The 23,208-nt window shown below is 37.5% G+C and overlaps 1 protein-coding gene across 1 annotated transcript in view; it reads right to left on the bottom strand.

Moving 5' to 3' along the window:
- Positions 1 to 22,990, bottom strand: part of LOC100894000 (kinase D-interacting substrate of 220 kDa B) — an 80,021-nt gene extending 57,031 nt beyond the window's left edge. Inside the window, exons 1-2 of the mRNA XM_030980763.1 lie at positions 22,845 to 22,990; positions 1,488 to 1,586 (exon numbers count right to left, since the gene is read on the bottom strand). Coding sequence (XP_030836623.1) covers positions 1,488 to 1,586; positions 22,845 to 22,979 — 234 coding nt within the window. The 5' untranslated portion in view covers positions 22,980 to 22,990. The remainder of the gene's footprint in view (positions 1 to 1,487; positions 1,587 to 22,844) is intronic.
- Positions 22,991 to 23,208: the final 218 nt, after the last annotated feature.

Below are 23,208 nucleotides of genomic sequence, written 5' to 3'. Positions count from 1 at the left end.
AACTAGGATCGAGCGGATCGGGGTTTTCTTTCGCGGGACCTCCGTGTCACACGAGAAGTCTGCTGAATTTTCATGTAGGCCTGGAGCAAGGTGATCAAACAGACCATGCTTGGATTCATTCACAATCAAGGCTTAAACCAATCACTCTGCGTTCAAAACGTCCAGGTAACTATGGACGGCGTAAAGTGACAAAACTCCATACCCTTAAATTTTGGTAAATTAATGCCAACGCTAATTAATTTGAATGGTTTCGTATTGCGTAAGTGGTGGCAGAAGATTGGACTTCTGTCTCTCACCCTGAGATACAGGACGGTATTACAAGATATAAAGAATTTAACAGGTCTTTTGCAGCAAGTCTGCCTGCCATAGTTATGATTGTATCACTCAACAACCTTGCCTACATATAAACACATCCTTGGTTTTCAAACAGCATTTTATATGAAGATCGGGCTATGCATCTAGCTTGGAGCTACCAATTTGTATAGCATTTGCCGTATAATGTCTGAAAATATATATCTTAGACAAAGTCTGGATTGCAGACCCATATATCTTTCCTACCACAATAATACAGTTGAGCATTTCTAAATCACCTTTTCTTAATATAGATACAAAGCACCTATACTATATATATCAACAGGTAAGGAGTTACCAAATTATAGCTTTAGAAAGAAAGAGGTATGTCAAAGTCTGCAATCAATTCTCTTAATTCTTGTTTCTACTAACACACAAACCACAAGAATAATACAATGCTTCACGTGGCATGAAACCACATATCAGTGTACACGATTCTATTTCTATTTTGAGACGGTAATAAGATTCACTTGAATAAATCTAAACACTGATACACGTAGCGAATCTGACGAAGAGATCTAGAGTAGATTGTAACACATTCTGTTTTGTGGTTAACCCTTTCTCTGCTGTAGGCGACAAATCCTGCCAGAGAATGCTAATGTTCTACTTTAAATTTGGATGAAATCTACATATATCTTGATATGAAGAGTAAACATTCATATGATGGTTCATATTGAAGGTTTTTATGCAAGATTGCAAAATATTGATTTTAGGCCCATAATTAACTCTTAAAAAGTTTCTATAGGACAAATATTGGCAATCATCGTTACACACAAGGTTATATTTATACCAAACATACAGATTCATTAATTGTTCTGAGGAAGACCACATCAAAAATATAATAGTGAAAAAAGGGAAAGAAAGAGATTAGAATAGAGAGAGAGATAGAGAGAGAGATAGAGAGAGATGGGGAAAGCAAAGGAGAGCAGAGTGAATGAAAAAAGTATGCTGATAACAAAATATCATTGGATATATTAAACATGAATGAAAGATTGAAAAGAGAGAATGCAACAAAAAAAAAGAGAACTGAACAGAGAGAATTGAAAAGAGAGAATTAGGGGCGAAGAAGACATGAAAAAGAGAAAATTGAGAGAAGTGAGATATTGTTAGAAATAAGATGCTCCATCCATGCATACCTCATCCATGGCCTTGACGTCAGCACCCTTGAGTAGGAGTTCTTGTACCAGTTCTAGATTTCCCACTTGGGCTGCACACATGAGGGCAGTCTGGCCACCCTATACACAAAGAGAACAAACAATGAAAACAAAGAAACATTAGGACCTGTTTACACTAGAGGAAATTCATACAGAAAGTTGTGTAAAGAAACACTGTATAAGCGTATCATAGTAGAACCAACGAGTCATACACACATGAAAAATGAGTAACGTAGTAAAGAAGCTTTGATTAAAGAAACTAGTTAACATGACAGCTAGCTAATCATCAGTGCAGACTTGTAATAAGCCAGGGGGTGTTTCATAAAGCCTTTTATCAATGACACATGACGAAAATCAGTGACAAATCTGCTAATGACCAATCAGAAGCAAGGATTTCAGTAGCTTATAACAAAAGCTGTCATTTGTCACTGATGACAAGTTTTGTGAAACACCCCCAGGCCTGACTAGTTTTTAAGTGATACAACGTTCTAATGAGAATGGAACCCTGATTCTTTAGCAAGATTTTATTCGAAACGATGCTCAAACATTTATACCTTTAGTATTTGCCGTTCAGACTAGAAAATTAGTTGCGTATCGCACAACTACAGTTTTCATATACCATTCATTTTGTAGTCTGAATGGAGGGGTTAGTCAGAGTGTAGCTGTAAGACGAGAAGTTTGTTTTGTGGAGAGGATTCCTCACCGTGCATAAGGTAATAAACAGAGGACACTGTGGGATTGATTGATCAAGGAGGGAGGTAGACACTGCCACATATGAAAATGAAAGGAAATCATTTTTTCGGGGGGGGGGGGGACGGCACTGCTTGTTATAGGGAGTGTAAAATGGGAGTGGGAATTATGCACACAGTGTTTGCTGAGAGCCAGGATGACATTGACTCATATTCCTTGTACAGTGAACAACTGAATTATTCAAACTTTTTTTTAATTTGTTGTTTTTAATCTTTCGATGGCGTAACTCAAGAATGAAAGGTGGACTGGTTGAATAAGGGCCTTTATTGAATACTTTAGATGTAAGCTTTAATATGTCTCTTTCTCAAGAAACATAAATCGGGATAATTCAATTTCTCACATACTTGAAAAACTACAAAACTTGGTAATATGTGTGTTTATTCAAAATATATATCAACTTGTAAAGGAGTTATGGGGGTGAAATGCAATATATCATGATCAAATTCTTATCAATCAAAATATGTCCTTCAAACTTGTAGAGTAAAAACATCATTAAAAGAATGGGACTGGGTTTACTTTTTCTTCACACAGTTTTCAAATTAATATGAATTAATTTACAACATAAATTTCTTATTTAACAAATTCTGAACAAGATCAGCCAAGGTACAGAGTGATAAATTGAGTAGATGGCTATAACATTCTTTGTGTCATGCTAAACAACAAGTAAAGATGGTTATTCAATAGTCTACAATAAATGATTAAAAATACAGCAATACCCAATAGGAGACATTATGAATAAGAGTACATGAAAGTAATATTCATAAACTTATCACAACATCAGCATCAATATCTTCACATTTACATCATCACACAAAAGCTCACAGTGAAATCTGCTAGGTGCTTATACATACATGTATACTGAAAACTCACTCCGCAATATATATCTAATCCAAATGAATATTCCACACTGGAGCAATCGACAACCAAAACCGCTCATATCTCTTGACATTAGCTGCACACTCCATCCTCCGTGCACTCAACGCCGTCTCTGCTACGCCAATTTCCATCCAATATCGCAAATACAAGATGCAAACTAAAGAGCTGCTGTACGAATAATGAAACAATATCCTGTGTTCTTAGCGAAGGACTCGAACGGACGACGTGACTCCAGCCTCCAGGAACCCACATTAACAACCTCACTAGGCATCTATACCATCATGCATCTATGCAAATTAGGGCGATAGAGACCCAGCCACCGAGATGCATAAATCCATGAGGAGTGAATGAATTGAATCGGTGGTGGCCCGCTAAACCCGGCACGATCTATAAAAGGTAGTTATTTCGGGAGACGGACGGTGTGTTTCGCAGCTGCCAGGCCCGGTATGATGCATTGGCTTTAGAAATGTGGAGATTATTCCAAATTAGACAGACAAGCATCAAGGTTTTTATGCGAAAAAATACTTGTTGATATGCATTGTTGATATGCAATTCTTGTAGATTCATTCAAACTCCATGAGCTTGTCATAACTCTTTGATGTGCTTCCTAGTAATTCAAGAAATTACACATTTCTGTCTTTTCCTGGTAAAATCTTTCAAATGAGCTAAAAAAATCAGGATAACATGATGAGATTAGTCAGATCCAGAATGAAGAAAGTGAATGAAGAAAGTGAATGGAGAATCGCATTATGCTTACTCTCAATGGGTATAGCTATCTTCTGAAGATAGCCGACGATTACAGCATGACTGTATGCGCATTATGAGTCACATGGGTGCTCTGCAACCGGGGAACGGCTTGAATCAGTCATGTCTGTAAACCTTAAACGTGGTGAATTTAGCATCCATAATATTCTGAAACTGCAAGAGTAGCTGCCATGAGATTAAGGAGATGAAGATTTCCTCAATACAAGAATGATTTTAAGGTCCTCCATGGAGTTGGTTCAGAGTATATGCAGCCATGTTAATGAAGATGCAGTATGGTCTCCATGGCAACATAAATGTCAATCACTGACCTCCTCTCCTCCTCCTCCTTCAGAATATCACAACCATCCAAGGAGCATAAGTGTTTACTTGCAAAGATGGATTGAAAAATGTTCCATTTTAGAGAAGATTAACATCGTGAGAAAAAATATAGTGATAGATAAAGAGATATGCAGAAAAAGGGGGTACAGTCAGTCATACACAAGGAGAGACAGACAGAATTACAGAGAGAGAGAGAAGAAAAGAGAGACAGACAGACAAACAGACAGATAGAGATGTTTTGAAGTAGAACAAAAAGTAGTACTTATTGCCTGGGGCTAAAAAGGCCCATGCATCCTGCCTTGAGTAGCGGCCATCTGCGGTATGAGTAAAGAGCCGGGCTAAAGCAGCCACCAGCATCTAATCATAACTGGAATTCTCTCATTCGCTGACAGCACAAGTGCATCGTGGAGAGAGAGAGATGGAGAGACAGAGAGAGAGAGATGACGAGACAGAGAGAGAAAGAGAGAAGGAGCAATATGTTCTCTCCTCATCTCTGAGCATAGCACCATTCAAATCATACACAAACCGCCATGTGCATGCCACACAGCCATGACGAAGGAATGGCATCGCTCTGTGTACTCTGCGATGAGCTATCTCTTGACGAAGACGGCAGAGACATCGAGGAGGAATGAGAGAGAGAAAGAGAGAGAGAGAGAGAGAGGGAGACAGAGAGATGAGAGAGAGGGAGAGATCGAGAAAGTGAGGGAGAGGGTGAGAAAAGGGTGGAGAAAATAGGGAGAGGGAAGGAGGGAGAGGGAGGGAGAGGGAAGGAGAGAAAAGGGTGAAGAGATGAAGAGAAAGAGAGAGGGAGAGAGAAAAGGGGAGAGAGAGAGGGAGAGAGAAAAGGGGAGAGAGAGAGAGAGAGAGACTTCAGAGAGACATGGACAGTGACGGATCTGGGATATAGGTGATCTGCTTTCGATCGGCCATCAGACCACACATTTTTCAGTGAGATATTGATGTGATATGACAAGATGTAAGCTGTCATGCCCCCGGTTCATCACACACGCCGAGTAGGACCAGGCATACAATTACATATACATGTACCGGTACCTCCATGATTTATAGTATGCTAGTTGTCCCTACAGTATGCCTCTCCTAAGTGATTTCCCTCTTTATATCCATGAAAATGTAAATTTGTGAAATATTTCTACAATAGATATAACATGAATATAAAAGAGGTATAATATAATTTCATTTCATTTGTTCTTTTTTTTGTTTGTTATAATAAAGCACGATTGGAAATGGTGGAAAATAACTATTAGGTAGAGCCACTCCAGTGCAGAAGGAAATCATTTCATATTCTTCATACATCGAGGAGCATACTAGCGGTTGAATACTAGAGTCAATAGAAAGTTTGTGATGTACAAAAATTGAAGTAAATTCCAGCAGGTCAATACTAGATAAGATATTATGGACAAACCATAAGATGCTTATAGAAATCACAAAATTGCTTCAGATGAATTATAAAAATATATGGATACTATTATGCAATTAAAAATACCAGGTAAAGTTTCTTCTTATAGTATTATTCATACTAGACCTTTTGGAGATCTATATTAAGCCGCTCTCTCACACACGCACGCACACACATGTTAATCAACAGACGAAGTGGCAGACCATACAGAAAGCCTGGCGTCCATGCAGAAAAACACACTGCATGCTCTATACCAAGTGGTGATCTCAAGTTCCGCCAGACTTTCTCTTTCACTCCTGCCAATTTCTTAGCTCCGGCCCCCTGGGCGCCAAAGCCCGCACTGCACCCCCTCCCCAAAGACTGTCTCCCTCGTTGTCGACCAGCAGCATGGATAGAAGCATTGATTCCCGCCAAGAAATGAATGGAAAGAGCGACTCTGGTGGTTTTATGTTTAGCGTTTTAATGCACTCGCGTGGAGAGGTAAAGTGCCTTCGTGGTTATATATCGCTGCAAAGGGAGATGTGCATACGTGTAGCGGAATGCAAACCTGCATGGGACGGCAACCATCCCAGCCGCGGCGCAACTCCCTTTTGTTTTAGCAGGTCTTTATTGGATTAACTGTCTACTGTGTGATGATGCATGGATCTTTGTTTGTACTGTATATGGTGTCAGCACATCATTCTGGCGGGCCATCTCTGAGATATCAATTACCATCACATGCTGACTGCTGGTTTGTAAATATTTACCGCGCTGAAATCATCTACAAAACAAGTTCAGTTTTAGGCAAAACACGATTGACTACGGCTCTCCGTTGAGACAGTAAGAAAAAAGAAACAAACATAACTAAAAATATGACATACAAATACATTAAAACAGCTCCAAGAATTAAGGAATATGTTCCATATAAAGAGTTAAGTCAAATTTGCAACCTCATAATAAATTGTCAGTCATAATTTTCATTTAATGACAGAAATAGCAATTCCCTTCATGATCTCGCAGGACACTAAAAAAAATGGAATACAAGCAAGTTCTCTTGTGAGGATATAACTATTCAAACAACAGCATTGTGGAATAATCAAATACAGTCCTCATTATCTACTGTTTTTATAACATATAAAAGAAATAATCTCATCCCACATTCAAACTCCTACACAATAGCATGGAGGTGATAACCTCCTGCCCAGAATGATTGACAAGTGAATCTAGCTAAAGCACTGGTTGAGGTGTGCTATGACAGGCGCAGCAGAACACACACACACCTGCACCCTGGGGATTAGGTTGTTGATACCTCACTCAATACCAACCACACACCAAGGGACGCTCTACAGCTCTATACGAGTTCATGCAGAAGGTAAAATGTTGCCGCTGCAGCTGGGGTGTGATGAAGGGATTGCTTCGATAATGTAATTCATGTTTATCGATGAGTATAAGGAAAAAGGAATAATGAAATATATATAACAAATTAATATTGCTGGTGAGCATTTGTGAAATTAAATCACCAATGGTTTCAAAATGCCACATTAAATATAAACACACCAAGAAATAACGAACCATCCCATCTGTCATTGAATCAAGAGAGATTGTACATTGAGCTCTTTTGGTTAAATAGTTGACATTCATGTGTTGACATTGATTTATTGACAGGTTTAAGACATGTATAGCATTATCAGAAACGTTGATAACATCGGACAAGAAATCATCACATCTCTATCATTTCCAATGTCTATTTCTTTGATCTACTTCATCTTTTTATTTTCTCCCAGTTGAAAATGAATCATTCCCAATCTAATGTAGGACAAATAAAGAAGTTCATTTTGAGTTCTTCAGGGATTAACAGGATCAGAGTGTGACATGCAGTGTCACCGAAAAAATTAGATTATTATATTTTCTTTTCCCTAGCTTCTTAGCCCAAGCATCATACATCAAGTACTGTTGTCCAGCAAAGAGGGTTTAAATCAAGTACGATTTACCGACCCGGTCTTCACGTTGACATTTCGGATTAGAAACTCTCAATTCCAATTAGATGCTGTATTATGAACTCCTAAAATCAATCATAGCGAGCTTCATCCAAAGCGCGCAGAATAAGACAAGGACATTAAATGACCTTCAATGTTGTATGTCTCTTTATGCAGATGACATCCCCCTAAAGATGCGCTCGCTAATCCGGGCATCATTGGAAGTTGGTCTGCGCTGGCTTTTCAATAAGACTGCTTGATGATGTTTTAGGTATATATGTAAGCCAAGCGCAAGAGCAACCTTTCATCAACATTGCAGTACAGAGGGCAATATATGTATATTGTGGAAAAAGACACTGGTCCTTTCATCGATGAAGTATTGAGAGAGAGTTTATCAGTTTGCGGATATGCTGAAGTGTCCCAACTTGAATTTTTACAAAGAACAAATGTAAATTGAATATACTATTTTTATCCAGCAATTCTGTCAACAGACACTTTCTATCAAAATACAATAATATTTATTAAAAAATGAAATGAGAACTAAAAGACCTTTTTCAGTATTTCTGACTGTCTCTAATAACCTTCAATCTCTGTGTTAAATGTTAAATATTGCAAGTAAATATATTGCTGTTCTAACCCAGAAGGGCTTTACATGTACTTGTGTACATCGTATCATTTAAAAAAGAGTTTCCTTCCGGCTTTCAACAGAAGACACACTGTGTATCTTTTTCCTGCTGATTCACGACTACACATTAAAGCATATATTCTAGACCTATACTTTCCTCAATGCTCGCTGTGTTCTCATCGGGGTACCAATTGCCCTTCTCCAGGAGGTACTCAAACTGAGCCACTGTATACTCTTCCATCAGACACTCCTCGTCGTCGTAGCGGGCTGGTTCGGCCTCCATCTCCAGTAAACCCTTGTCACAAAATGCATCAAACTCGGCCATCCTTGACAGGTATTACCAAAGTGTCACCTACGACAGCTTGCTCACGCTCCAGGATGACAACAACTTCAGTAAACTAATAAATATTCCACACCTTGAAATTGTTCCATAGCTGTTGACAGTGATAAAGTTTATATTCCAACTAATTGAACTGCATCAGAAAAGGTAATCCAACTAAACCAATAAAATGTTGACTGTGATACAAGTTTATTCCAACTGATTAAAATGAAGAGAAAAAGTAATCCAATAAAACCAATCAAATGTTGTTGGATGAGACATTCAAATATGACTCTTCCGCTCTGGTTAATTCTTTGAAGATGATCAAAAAGGAAAACTTGAAGATTACACCTATCTTCCTTAGATGTGGACACAGCCCTTAGATTTCACAGTGTTATTCGTCCAGTAGAAATACAGGCAGCACATATTGTGGTCAAGACACCAATAAGAACTAGATGTACTTCAATCCACATGGGGGCTCTGATAATCGAAGGACATCTTAATGTCCATGCACGCACCCTTCCTGGGTCACATTCTAGAAGACAAGTTCTTCCACAGATCTTGCTAATATTACGGATGACACAAGAAGTTGCAACATCTCCGAACAAATGCAGGAATTGTGTGTGAGGACAAGGGGTGCCGGCGGTCCAGGCTTCCTGCCCAGTTACTCAAAATGAAGAAAGGCATGAAGATGGTATCTTACACACGCTGAGCGTACGACATATGTATCGCAATGGTCCCATGCACCTGCAAATAGCGTCTGTTAAGATGAGCGCTAACCGATTACGCATACCAAAGCTAACGAACATGATGACTAGACCAAGCGCTTAGCTCTTAGCCCCAAAGTGTACCTTCGCCAATATCTGTGAAAGAGATTATCTGTCTAAACCCATGTTCATCACTGTATAACACTTGCCAAGAAGAAAAAAAGGAAGGGAGAATCAGAAATGCCAATGTGCCTATCCGCAAACATCGCGCTAACCCGTTCCGCGAACATTTGGATAGAGGCGCCATTCTTTAATTGATTATTAACGAGTGGGAAGGTTGCATGAAGGTCCTCTGCAATCAGGGCAAAATCAAATCTGGAGCGTCTTGAACAGAGCAGCATGACTTAGATAAAGGAACCATCGGTATGTTCAATTAGCGTCAAGAGTTAAGTAATATCTTAAAGGGAATGCCAGCTTCAATCTGTCAATACTTACAGGGAGCGCATATACCCTGCTAATTATACATAACAGGAAGTGTACATGTACGCCTATGATAGTGGCACTTTGTCTAGATTTATATTTCTAAGTGATGAAAAATGAATAGTATATGATTTTTTGTTGGTGCGTGTGTGGACACTTCTCCTTAATTTCCCTGCCAATTCTCGTTAAACAGTGAAACTAGTGGATATTCAACATACCGTAACAATGAATGTAATAAATATCATTAACCCACCTTTGTGTATATCGCAAACGAAATTAAAATAATGGAAGATAAACAAAACCAAACAGTCATAAAAAGTGATAAGAATAGCTTGTATTGCTGGATTATCTTTTTAAGGCTGAAACAACACAATAATCCTCATGGGGATTACATTAATATGTATTCAGAAACGTACATTTTCAGCTATGAACCACAATTTTTTTTCTCCATTTTTCCTCCTCCCTCCCACTCAAGCCACCCACTCACTAATCACTATGATTGCAATTATTGCTTGGAGCTTTTGTTTAAAAAACTGAAAATAGCATCAACATTAATTTTAAAGGCATTTATGTTGGCCCACACAATATTTTATGATAACATAAAAGTAAAGAGGATGCATAAAAGCTCATTGGTTTTGGAATTGACATGAATTGTTTGACCGCCCCTCCCCCATCATACTTTTAATCTTGCCAATCTGTTCATAGATTGTCTCTTGTTGTTTCGTACTCTCCTAATCCTTTTCTCTCTCTCTCTCTCTCTCTCCATTATTTATTTTCCATTCAAATAAAGTCCTTATCGTTTTCTCTCAATGTCTATCAGAATATTATTCCCTCTCTCTCTCTCTCCCCCTTTCTCATAGACCTTCCTTTCTCTATTTCTCTCTCTCTCTCTCTATCTCTCTCTCATCTCTGAAGTGCTCTTTTGTCACTGTCAGTCATATGCAATATTCCCTTACATATCTTATTATTTCTCTTTCTCTCTCTCTCTCTCTCTCTATCTCTCTCTGCCTCTGCCCCATCAACTGTACTGTCTATACCCAACGGAGCAGACAGATTAATAATGTCCTAATCCCCTTATAGATAAAATTACAACCAGATAAAATGCCTGAGAGCCTCTGGAGAGGGTGGCTACAGGAGGAATCCCAATCATTTCCTGATTTTCCTTTCACAGCTCCTCCATCCACCCACCTCTCTCTCTCTCTCTCTCTCACGTTATTCCTTCCATCGACCATCACTCGTACCCAGGAAATCCCAGAGATGTAATATGTGAAGATTTTTTTTTTTTTTTTTTTGGAGGGAGGGAGGAAGGAGTGAAGATGTGTGGATGGACGGGGGAAGCTGCTGTATACGTGAAGCAATTACAGCTTAGATTGAAGAGACAAGCATGATTAAACACAAAGCTGCAAGTTACAGAAATCACTGAGGAGCTGGTTCTAATTTGGGGTTTTCAATGAGAATGGTTCGAGTTCCATTTCCAGCCTGGGATATGGGAATGAATGCCTTAAATATCTTGATTAAACTTTTCAGGTGGGCTGTATAACGTACAGACCACCTTATAATTTCGTTAGAATTGCCTTTATTTATTATTATATATTTTTCTTATTTCTAACCACTTTTTTGTGAACAAGATAACTTGGAAATGGCTCAATCAAATGCCTAGAAATTTGGCACACATATGTATAGACATATGTACAAAGCACAATAACGTTTTCAACATTGACCTTCACTGATGACGTCATCTAGGCGCCATTTTGTAAAATTTTACGAAAATCAACTCATGATCATATCTTCATAACCAAAAGGTATTTCTCGTTCATATTTATCATGATCAAGGTCAATATCCGTCCGGTCAATAAAAGGTCAAATAACGCGCGCCAGCGCGTACGTCCGCGCGTCAATGCGCGCGCAAAATTTTGAAATGCTCAAAATCGTCTGAAAATCATTTTGCATACGTTTTAGGCCATTCTAAGCATTTTATAAAAAATCGCGCGTACGAGCATGCGCGCGCGTTTTCGCGCGTAAAACTTTTGCACAACATTGAATTGCTTTTTTTTTTCTTTCATAATATACCACATATATTTACAAACAAATTGATACCACGTTTGTCTCTTTATGACTATTAATAACGGATTGATCGACCGTTTAACAAAAATTTCCGTGCGCGCGAGCTCTTGTAATACATAGCAAATATGGGCAAAAACATGCCTATACAAAATCCATTGTAGCTCTTTAGGATGCAAGGTGACCCCAATTTGTTTTCATATTTTAATAGAGTATGATTCGGAGATATTGTTTCATGTCTCATTCGACCCTCAATTAACTCATGACGTCATCACAATGGCCTCCGAACTCAAAATTCCAATTTGCATATTATGACGTCAGCATATTTATGGAAAATTGATTGTATCTCTGTAAATATTGATTGATTTTCTTCCAAATTTTGATATGTTCTAGCTGAGACAATTCTCTACAAAGGCAATTGCTATTATTTTTCATTTTGACAAAGGCATGGCGTATTTTTGCGATTAAAGGAGGCATGTAAATTTTTTACATTTTGCGTGTATTCTCTATGGTATATGACTTTTTCTCAAAACTCTATTCTACATTCCCGTCTTTCGCGAGCAATATCTACGTCGTTTTAGCTTCGTTTACGCTGAACTTCGAGTATGTTGTAGATGAGACAAAAAGCTATCTCAAATGTACCCTTTATTTTGTCTCAATTTTTTGTTGGATCAGCCCACCTATACTTGTTCCAAACAAGTATTACAAATCTAGTTTCTTCTTCATACTACACTCAGGCAATGTACAGAATAACATACAAATCGACAACCCCTTTTAATTCAAACTCTATTAATAACACTCAATAACTATGTACAATTAAATAATTTCCAATGAATATACTGTATGTGCATTTAAAAAAAAAGGAATTTTCATATAGCTAGGTCTGACCATCTAAATGCATTTCCCTTTAAGCCCCCCCCCCCCCCCCAAAAAAAAAAATCACTCCTCACCCCTAATTATATAAATAAAATAATAAGTTGGGGTCTGGTTCAGTCATACCCCTCATATACCCTCTCTGGAGGCATATCTTCACTATCTCGAGATTGCCAAATATCCAGCTATTTGAACTATCCCGATCGAAACTATCCAGCTAATTTGCGTCTTCATTAGACCGAAGTAGCAAATTAGCTGGATAGTTGGTCGGGATAATTTCCCAAGATATCTCGGTCTAGTTTGCAAAATATCCCACTATTTCCGAACTAGCGGGAGAGTTTGCGACCGTCTTCATTAGACTGAAGTACGGAGTCAAATATCCCGATCCCATCATGCACAGCGATTTCCAGTTTTCCGTGTTTACTAGTTGTACTAGCGCGCACATGCGATATATACCGCTCAGCGCGCTAGTACAACTAGTAAACACGGAAAACCAGAAATCGTTGTGCATGATGGGATCGGGATATTTGACTCCGTACTTCGGTCTAATGAAAACGATCACAAACTATCTCGCTAGTTCGGAAATAGTGGGATATTTTGCAAACTAGACCGAGATATCTTGGGATATTATCCCGACCAACTATCCAGCTAATTTGCTACTTCGGTCTAATGAAGACGCAAATTAGCTGGATAGTTTCGATCGGGATAGTTCAAATAGCTGGATATTTGGCAATCTCGAGAAAGTGAAGACGGGCCTTGGGTGAAAAGAAGAAGTAGTATAGAGCCCTGATATTATTATAAGTTACATTGTCTTGTCAAACCCCTCCAAAGAAATACGCAACACAATAATTTTCATTTTTCACGAAGTGGTGAGCTGAATGCTTACCTTTAAAGCTTATTATAATAGCTTTGTTCAAGCAAACATGATGAAATGCAAAGATACATCGATGAGGATGTATATGAATGTATCAAGTGAAGTCGTCCGACGGTTCTTATCTTCGCAAGCCATCATCCCTTCCGTACAGCCTCCCATGCGAGACATTCATGACTGGTGATTTGGTTACAGGCCATTGACTTAAAGAGGGGCTACTCACTCAAAACTAAACAGTTTGTATCATCGCAAAAAGGCAAGACAAGCAAGTGAGAGAGTCATTGTGGAGGAAAACAAACAGAACGTGACTCTCAGAGCATTACACGGTAGATATTGGGAGCCAGAAAAGTATTTCCTATTTTTGTTTAAATGATCAAATTAATGCCCTTCTGTTTCTCAGAAGATGAGACATTAATTTTGTCATACATTCAACCTATACGTGTATACATGTCAACATAAAACAAGGAAACTGATTAAATACTGCTCGTGAACATTCCAAATAAAAAGCTTAATAGTTTCCTAATACATAAGCTGACATACATTCTCGCTCCCTTCCCTTTCCCCTCCCCATATTTTACTCTCTCTCTCTCTCTCTCTCTCGCTCTATTTCTCTCACTCTCAGTGAAATGACATTGGTCAAAATTAATCACGACTTTGTAATTATTCTCATATACTCTCCAAACCAAAAAATAACATTCAATTTCAACTGCATCCCATATGTCAACCTAATTGCAAAGACTTTTCAATGAACAATATCAGCGAGAGCTGGGTCGTACAGTACAGATTAGCATGCATAGACAACAGATCTACAGATAACTACATCGGCGGAATACAAATGCTCTGCTCGGACCCATTAATGACATTCATTCACTCAGTGCGTTGTATCAAGTGACAAAAACACCATTATCTTTCGCTAACATCTCTGGGCTAAAGCTAAGATTTCCTAAATTTATCCACTCAAAGAGTCATTGTATAGTACCGAGCTACATGCAAATGCGCAAAAGATGTTCTCCCCGTTTGCAAGATTTTGATCACCTCCAGTGAGTTCAAAATGAAGTGTTGTAAAGACCTTCCCTTCCTATGTGCCATCTGATTCAAAGCAAAGACCTTCCCTTCCTATGTGCCATCTGATTCAAAGCAAGAATAGATGCTTATTGATATATCTTGATATTCAAAGTCCTAAATCTAAAGAAAATACTTACATATTCATTCATTAGGCAGGACATCATTGAAATTAAATGTTGATACAGCAAAGAAAATCACAGAAAACGATCAACCAAGTTATAACATGAAGTTCTTCACTAACGAATGTTGTTTCACCAATCCAGATTTCGATAAATATAAGGCACTGCACTGTGCCTGTCGAGCTATCGTGGCACAACACTTGGTCTAGACCCCTAATTCCCTCACGCACCAAATAGTGACTGTACTCATCTTGTTCTTGATTGAGCTCTTTGTGCAGCATGCACGCTGAAAGATAACTCAACAAGAAAATACATTTACAAAACATTCACACAACATGAATAAATACATGGGAGAACAGAAGGCGCGGCCTTTTCAATCGCATGACAGGTGTAATTGAAAAGCTCATCCAAGGTAATTAGCACCACTGGGCCCTCCTCCCGTAGCTGTGGACCAGACGGAAATTAGTTCATGGCTGCGCTCTCGGGATGATGAGATTGGTTGCTGATAAGTTTCTACTTCTTTAAATGTCTTTACTTAACACCGAGATGTATCATGATAATCAATAAGATTAGGAAACGCCATGAGTGGCATCCAAAGTTGTTTTCGTTGATCGTTGCATGTACTTAGTTGTAAAGCTATAAAACAACGCTCGAGAGTATAATTGTTTAATTGGTTATGCGTTTCAGAAAGGATGGAGCCTATCTTTAAAATTCTAGGGTTTTTTTCATATACCTTTCCATCCTAACAATTAATGTCTTTATATATATATATATAGACCCCTACACTTGGGATGATGAATGTTTTTAGGACTGTCTAGGTATAGTTATAAGCACTTTAATAAAGACCAGCTAAAAAAGAAAGAAAATTAAGCATAGTTGGCTTTTGGCTAACAAACGATACAATCTTTAAAGATGTTTTTCAGATTTCAGGACATGATTAAGTGACAACAAAATAAGAACATCTAGGTGGCGTTATAAATGGTTTAGGACTAGGCAGGCAATATAATTCAGAATATGTAGATATAACATGATTGAATTTCAACTTTGTCTATCTTGAACCAACTCTGAAATGGATTCCTTTCCAAGAACTAATTCATCATTTTAGTTTTAGAATTACAGAAATAAATTCTCTTGAACTAGTTTCATTGAACATACATCATGTTTCAGATCAGCTCATGAAGCATTACCATTGAAAGGAAACTTGTGTGAAGAGTTTATCAATGTCTTGCACATTGCAATGTAATATCACAGAAACGAATCCCTGATGGACATTCTCTAATCCAACTTTAATTACGGCATTTCAAAAGAGCCTGTTGTAGACAGATTTCTGTCTGTTGGAACACATCCTGAGCCTTAACAGCCATGGCCTAGTTATTACTGAGATCTCGGAATGATCGAGAGTGAGACTCTGTTTACATTGATTGCTGTTACATCGACCTAAACTGGTCTGGTCCAATAAATGATGGCACAGCTCCCGACATCAGTTGTATGAAACACGCTCTGCATAGAGACTACTGCATCAAAGTCATTACCCTACGATAACCAATTGAAATTTCTAACATCAACCATAGACCAAACACTGTGCCTTTAATACTCAAACTCTGAACCTAATCTCAAACCCAATTGCAATTATAACCCTAACCCTAAATCTTTGATGAAATGAAACGTGGAGCACTCTGGAACAAATGTTAGCGTCTAATGAAGGAGACACAGGGAAACTCTCATTTCCATAACCACTCATGCCGTTAGGTCGATCTAGACCGATCTGGTCCCTAGGCTAACAGCAGTGCTCATAGCAAAGTTTGCCACGTGATCCAACGAACGAACGCTGTGTTTACATGATCGATTCCTTCATGAAAAGAATTTACATAGCAGACATGCCCATAAGGAGGTTCCTTTTTCCACGAATATTGACTGTTTGCCAAATGAAAAACTCATACTCCATCTTGCATCGAGAGATATTACATTAAGATGCACAACTGTAATGCAATTAAAACATATTTATGATAGCCAAGTTAACAGGGACAACGATTTGACACGTTTTCACAGAATTAATGCGGGCCCTTATCACCTTTGCAACTCGATTATGACTGAGAGATGTGAAAAAGAACAATGCAAGCTATTCTCATCTTTCAAACTTTGTTTTGAATAACATGAAAAGGGTCTACATCACTCCTGGGGGGGGGGGGGGGGGAGGGGGGGGGGGAATAATGCAAACAAAACTTCATCTAGCTCATGATTACTGGTTTTGATCCGTGACTTTCTGAGCTCTTCCAATTTTGGCTCATCTAGAGGAGTTTAAATATAAACTAGGCCTGTCCTCATCAGACCAAAGATGCAAAATGACCTGCTATTTTACCTAGCCCGATCTCAAATAAGCCAGTTAATTTGCATCTTCATCAGCCTGCAGTTGCAATTGGGGGGTTATTTGGTCGAGAAAATATCCAGAGAAATCTTGGTCTTGTTTCCAAAATAGCAGGCTAATTTGCGCCCGTCTTCATCTAGCTTGTGATGGACATATCGGTCTGGTGAAAACGCAATTTTGGGCTTCGGGAATTAGTGGGTTATTTTACAACTTTGGTCTGATGAGGACAGGCCTAGTGAGGTAGTGCATCTTGAAGGGAAGCCCAGCGATATTGTGACATGTGAATTACTAAGTAACCTTGGACACTCCAAATGAGTATGAGGATTCCCCCTGGACCCTACTACTAATCAATATGAATTCCATTGGAGTTCATGCTGTATCACCTACATCTTTCAATCTGTCTACCGGTAGCTATCCACCTACCTATCTATCTATCTATCTATCTATCTATCTATCTACCTATCTATCTACCCATCTATCTATCTATCTATCTACCTATCTATTTATCCATCTATCTACATGTATCTCTCTCTTTCTATCTTTCTATATATCTATCTATCTATCTATCTATCTATCTACCTATCTATCTATCCATCTATCTACATGTATCTCTCTCGTTCTCTCTATCTATCTATCTATCTATCTATCTATCTATCTATCTACCTATCTATCTATCCATCTATCTACATGTATCTCTCTCGTTCTCTCTATCTATCTATCTATCTATCTATCTATCTATCTACCTATCTATCTATCCATCTATCTACATGTATCTCTCTCGTTCTCTCTATCTATCTATATATCTGTCCATCTATCTATCTATCTATATGTTGATCTGTCTGTCTGTCTGTCTATCTATATATCTATTTGTCTGTATGTCTTTCTGTCTGTGTGTCTATGTATCTTTCTATCTATCCCTCTATCTATCTATCTACCTACCTATCTGTCTGACTATCCTGTTCCATATATATCTATCTATCTGTTTATCTATCTATCTATATATCCATCTTTATATCCATCTATCCATATATCTGTCTGTCTGTCTGTCTGTCTGTCTGTCTATCTATCTATCTGCATCTAACCATCCACCCATGATCTATATATCTATAGACTATCTCGATCTCTCCCACATGGTGCACCCGCAAGCCTACTGTATATATCTATATATCTTTATATTTATCTACCTACCTACCTACCTTGCCAATCTGAAGATTGTGAACAACAGACAATGAAATGAAATAACTTATATTGTAAAGGGTGGACAATAGCAGGAACAAAAACCTATTAATATTAGAATATAATACAGTATACCTTAAAGCACTTATTCATCATTCAGCTCGTGCGGACAAGGACCTTTCAGGTATTGTTTGCAAACAATCGTGAATCGTTACTCCTTGAACTACTTCCTGAAACTTTCCTTACACTTTAACCTGCTCTAGCACCTGAGGCAAGGATATCCAGGGCCATAGGTGGTTATATAGGTTGCATTATTTTCTAGGATTTCCTATTTTATTTGGGATTTAAGATATCTCAGTTATTTATTACAGAAGCTGTCTGAAACCAAGAATATGGCAGGCAATTTGCTGTTTCTTCCAACAAGCAAAGAACAAAACAATGAACAACCATTGTCGGAAGGAGCTGGATAAATATTCATACCATCAAGTGACTCAGTTTATACAATTCCTAGATAAGTCATGCCAGTGTATGAATACATGTTTGTCCCCGATTCCATCCACATGTCCAATAGTAAAGTAATAAGATGAGATGATTCCTGAAGGTAATGCGAGGAGGGGGGGGGGGGGGGGGGGGGGGGATACCGTTAATCTATTTTGATACAAAGTATTCTACAACATTTAAAGTGATTAATATTATTCATACATGAACATTTAAATTTTAAATATACAGTTATTAATGAGATCATGTGATCATATAGTTAAAATATAAAAGTATGATTATTGTTTTTAAATTTAGTGTTGATTCTATAAAGGTTATGCTTAAATTATTAATATGACCTACTAGGTGATTAATAAGCAATGTGTAATTCAAAATTTGTTCAATTGACCTGTGTTTTATGTACTGTATATACATGGTAACCATGTGAAAAAAAAATTCCATTTAATGTGGACAATAAAACAAATCAAATCAAATGTATCTAGAAACAGATTCAAAGTTGATATATAATTTGTATTCAGAAGACAGAGGGTGCATTGAGAGCCAAAAAGGCATTAACTCATATAATTGTATACAGTGTTAATGTCTTTCTGGCCACCAGCAGATGATATCAAATCAATATTACAGGTTAACCTGTTGTCTATGGGAACCGGTTGGTCGCTGTGTTAAGCCTATGGAAATGAGAAAATTCAGTATTCAACGACTTAACATCCATCAAGTCTTCCTCCAAGGGTTCCACGAACCCTTATGGCCATTTCTTCTATTGAAAATAGTCCTCTAATGTCAACTAATTCATCTTGAGATGAAAAAGAAGAGAAGGAGAGAAAGGGCAAAGGGGAGTGTTAGGAAAGAGAGAGAAATCATTAAAACAGTTCTTACTGGTGAAGAACGGGGTAGTAACACGGGCTCAGCATCACTTCGCTCGACGCTAATCGCATTAAGAAAGAAAACAAGCGGACTCACGGTATGTTAACCACACACGATTGTCTCATTTATCTCGTTAATTACACCACGGTTGGATTCTTCTATGCTCCCCTCAACACGCGTTCGACACGGCTTATCCCTAAGGGGATCAAGACTGACGTCATAATTACCGCGCTTGCTCCTGTTGCCCCACACATGTACTTTGGAGTAGGGGGTGTTATTGTGTTTGCGGGGAGGATAAGAAATCAGTTTTACTGTCATGATTCAATGACGAAATGTCACTGCTCTGTTGTGAAATGGGAAAGTGTTTTAAGTAAATACATGGATATGGGGGTTAGGGCAATAACAAGTAATGGTAGTGAATGAAAATCGCATACAATTTGCGTGCGGATTTTCCTCACTACCGTCACTTCGTGAAAATAGGAACGAAGTGACAAAACTTTCAATGTGTTACAATGTGTGAAATAACATATCCCCAAAATCAACCTATGTGGATTAAAATTAGCATTTACTACATATAAACATTCCAAAGAAAAAATATAATGAGTAAATGACAGACTTGTTTATATTGGGGGGGGGGGGGGAGGGGAGGGGTGAATCAATCTAGCCCATACATATTTCAGTCCATTTAACCCATTAAACATCTTTGATTTTGGTATTACACACTTTCTAAAGACCCCAACCACAGATATATCTGGCATGGTATTCTACAGGTTAAAATATTAATCTTTCTACAATCCAGAAAAATTAAATAAATTGATGTTTTTATCATAAAAACATATAATACAAATTGGAAACTATTCTTGTTTTTCTTTGGTGGCTTTTTCAATCTTACAAATCATATGCTTTCTATCTGACCATTCCATTCATAAAGTGAAACAGGAATACAAAGTAGGTCAGGTTTCCTCCAATTAAACAATGACAGAGGGTCAAATTCTCTGAAATAAAATCCCATTCCCATCAAAACTAATCATACCATTCAAATTAAGAGCATCAATTATCAACAAGAAAAGATCAATGAAAGTTTGCATATGACCTAAAAAGCATTAGATTTTAAGAACCAGCAATTCAAAACTTGCACAAATGGCACAATATACTACCAAAATGAAAGAAAACAATCGTTCACAATTGTTCAATCGTGACAGGTGCCATGTAATTCCAAATTTTAAATAGGCAGAAGACTGTCATTTTTCTCTTCCAATTAAATACCCTCATCTGTACTCTAAATCCATCAGTCAAACATTAACGGGGAGATGGCCTTTTGAACTTTGAAACATCAGTTGTTGAAGGACAATGGCGAGCTGAAATTGAAGTTGATTTAGTCTGTTTGCCATTGCCAAAAAAGGAAATAAAACTGAAAGAGTTCCAAAGTTTCTCAAAAACGTAACAGTCTGACTTTGACTTTGTTTGTCAGTCAAATTGGCTTTGAAGTGTCTAATATAATGTCAGACAGATGTCAATCGTAAAGCGTTGGACTTCACACCTTAAAAGGCTGTATTGAGTGACGAGACTAAAATTGTTGTGTGGCTGGCAGGGGTGTTATCATGTTGTGTCGGACGTGCATTATTGCATTAAGCATAAGTTTATTAGCATTAAATGCTCGTAACTTAAAAAACATGGCTTATTTGATTTTTAAAAAAACTACTAAAATTAGTTAGTTACAATCCATGTTCTCTGTTTTATGAGTTGATAAAGAGAGAAATCCCTGACTTGCTTTTTTTTAATGGTATGATATGTATACAGCAGTAAAAACCTTGCGGAACGTGCAAAACAACCTAGGGTTTAATAAACCTTCCATATTATTCATTATTTCATAAAAAATTAACAGAAATTGGTCAAACAATTTAGGATTACTACAAGCTTGCCAGAGTCATTTTGGACTTCCAAGATGCCAGGCTGGATAAGACAAAAAAAAAAGTTTGAAAAGTTTTAAAAGTTTTATCATTATGTCTTCTATTTTCATTCTGATACTTTAGAGCATTATTTTCTTTAAAACTGAGACAAATTTATGTAGATCTAAAACTTTTTTTTGGTAAAACAGAATTGTTTGACAACAAAAAAACACCTATTTTCAGGATTCTCTTTACATTTCAGAAACAGAAAGAAAAATCTTTTCATAAATAAGAGGTCATGTGCATAACTCAGTTTGACATTTGCATTGACAGAGGTAGAGGTTCCAAACTTTGGAATTGCTTGATTCAGCTGTTCATTTGAATTGATAACAAGACTTTTATCAATGAAGTAGAAAACTTGAGAAATTGAAACGCATGCCTAGGCAAGGTGGTGACTGTGTCAAGTCCTAAAGGCTGATTACTATTAAGTAACAGCCAGCACTCCATGATGAATAAGCCAAGAAGTCAAAAGCAAAGTTTTTTTTTTTAAAGTATTGGAGAACCATCTCAATAGAAACAGTTAACTCTAGTTACGTACTCTACAAGATAATCTCAAAGTAAGCTTACAGACCTTTGTGTGAACCTAACTAATGATACAGGCAATATATCACATTCTGATGTTCATATTCATAACAAACCAATGAAACCATCCATCATTACAGACTATCTCACCCTTTAAATATGGAGTACCATCAACAAGAGACACTACTTGGAGCCGACCAAGGCATAATCTACACCCAAAAAAGAACAACAACAACTGGACGCTCAAAACTCCAAGTCATAAATCACAGAAAGCATTTCATGATAAATAATGACATTTGAGTATTAACCATAAGGTGAAATACACAATCTCGTCATGATATATTATGTTTTAATAGCGACTTTGTCGCGTGATTTCATACATTAATATTCATGTTTAGAAGCCAAATTCGATGTAAAGAATGATGTGTAATAAAAAATATGTTGGAAAAGGTTTAGAAATGAAAACAAGTGAATCAAACAAATTTAAGATTGATTAATATCAGTTCCTAACAATGGTCATTAAATAAAGCAATTAAAAAAAATTGAGAACTCACAAAGATGACTGATATCAGAGTTTCTGTTTGGTCCTAAACAATTTAAACTATTAAAATAAAAATATTACTTCAACAATTAAAAAAAAAAATTTTTAAATATTCTTTCAGCAAATTAGCAAAAAATTCAATTGTATCAATTTTTAAATATTTTTTTTTAAGAGTACCATTTATGGTCAATTATGAATTTATGCGTGAAGAACAAGCAATTACCTCAACGTTGTTGGGTTCTGCCTCAGGTTGGCCAAAGAATTTACACCAGGGTTTCTTGTAGATGAAAGAGAGAGCCAGCATTCGAGACTCTCGTCCAATGTTACCCATCGGTGACCTGGGTCGTGAGGTAGGCATGGTGGCATGTCACAGGATCTATGACTGATGTGCAGGTTTAGGGTTCCGATTGGATGGGTTTGGTGTCGGCAATTTATCACCAAAATGTCAAACTTTTGTTGCAAAATGCAACTAGAGTGTAGACACTTCCAAGATACTATGAACAAGTTGGTATATACTTGAATCTAGTACTAAGCATCCAAATAGACCTCAATGACTTTGAACCTCAGCTCCAGTAGAGAGATGTTGT

Source organism: Strongylocentrotus purpuratus, unplaced genomic scaffold (genome assembly GCF_000002235.5).
Source record: "Strongylocentrotus purpuratus isolate Spur 01 unplaced genomic scaffold, Spur_5.0 spur5_scaffold_11, whole genome shotgun sequence".
Classification (NCBI taxonomy): domain Eukaryota; kingdom Metazoa; phylum Echinodermata; class Echinoidea; order Camarodonta; family Strongylocentrotidae; genus Strongylocentrotus; species Strongylocentrotus purpuratus.
Note: the sequence above shows the minus strand (reverse complement) of the source record. Positions and strands in the feature narration are given on the sequence as shown.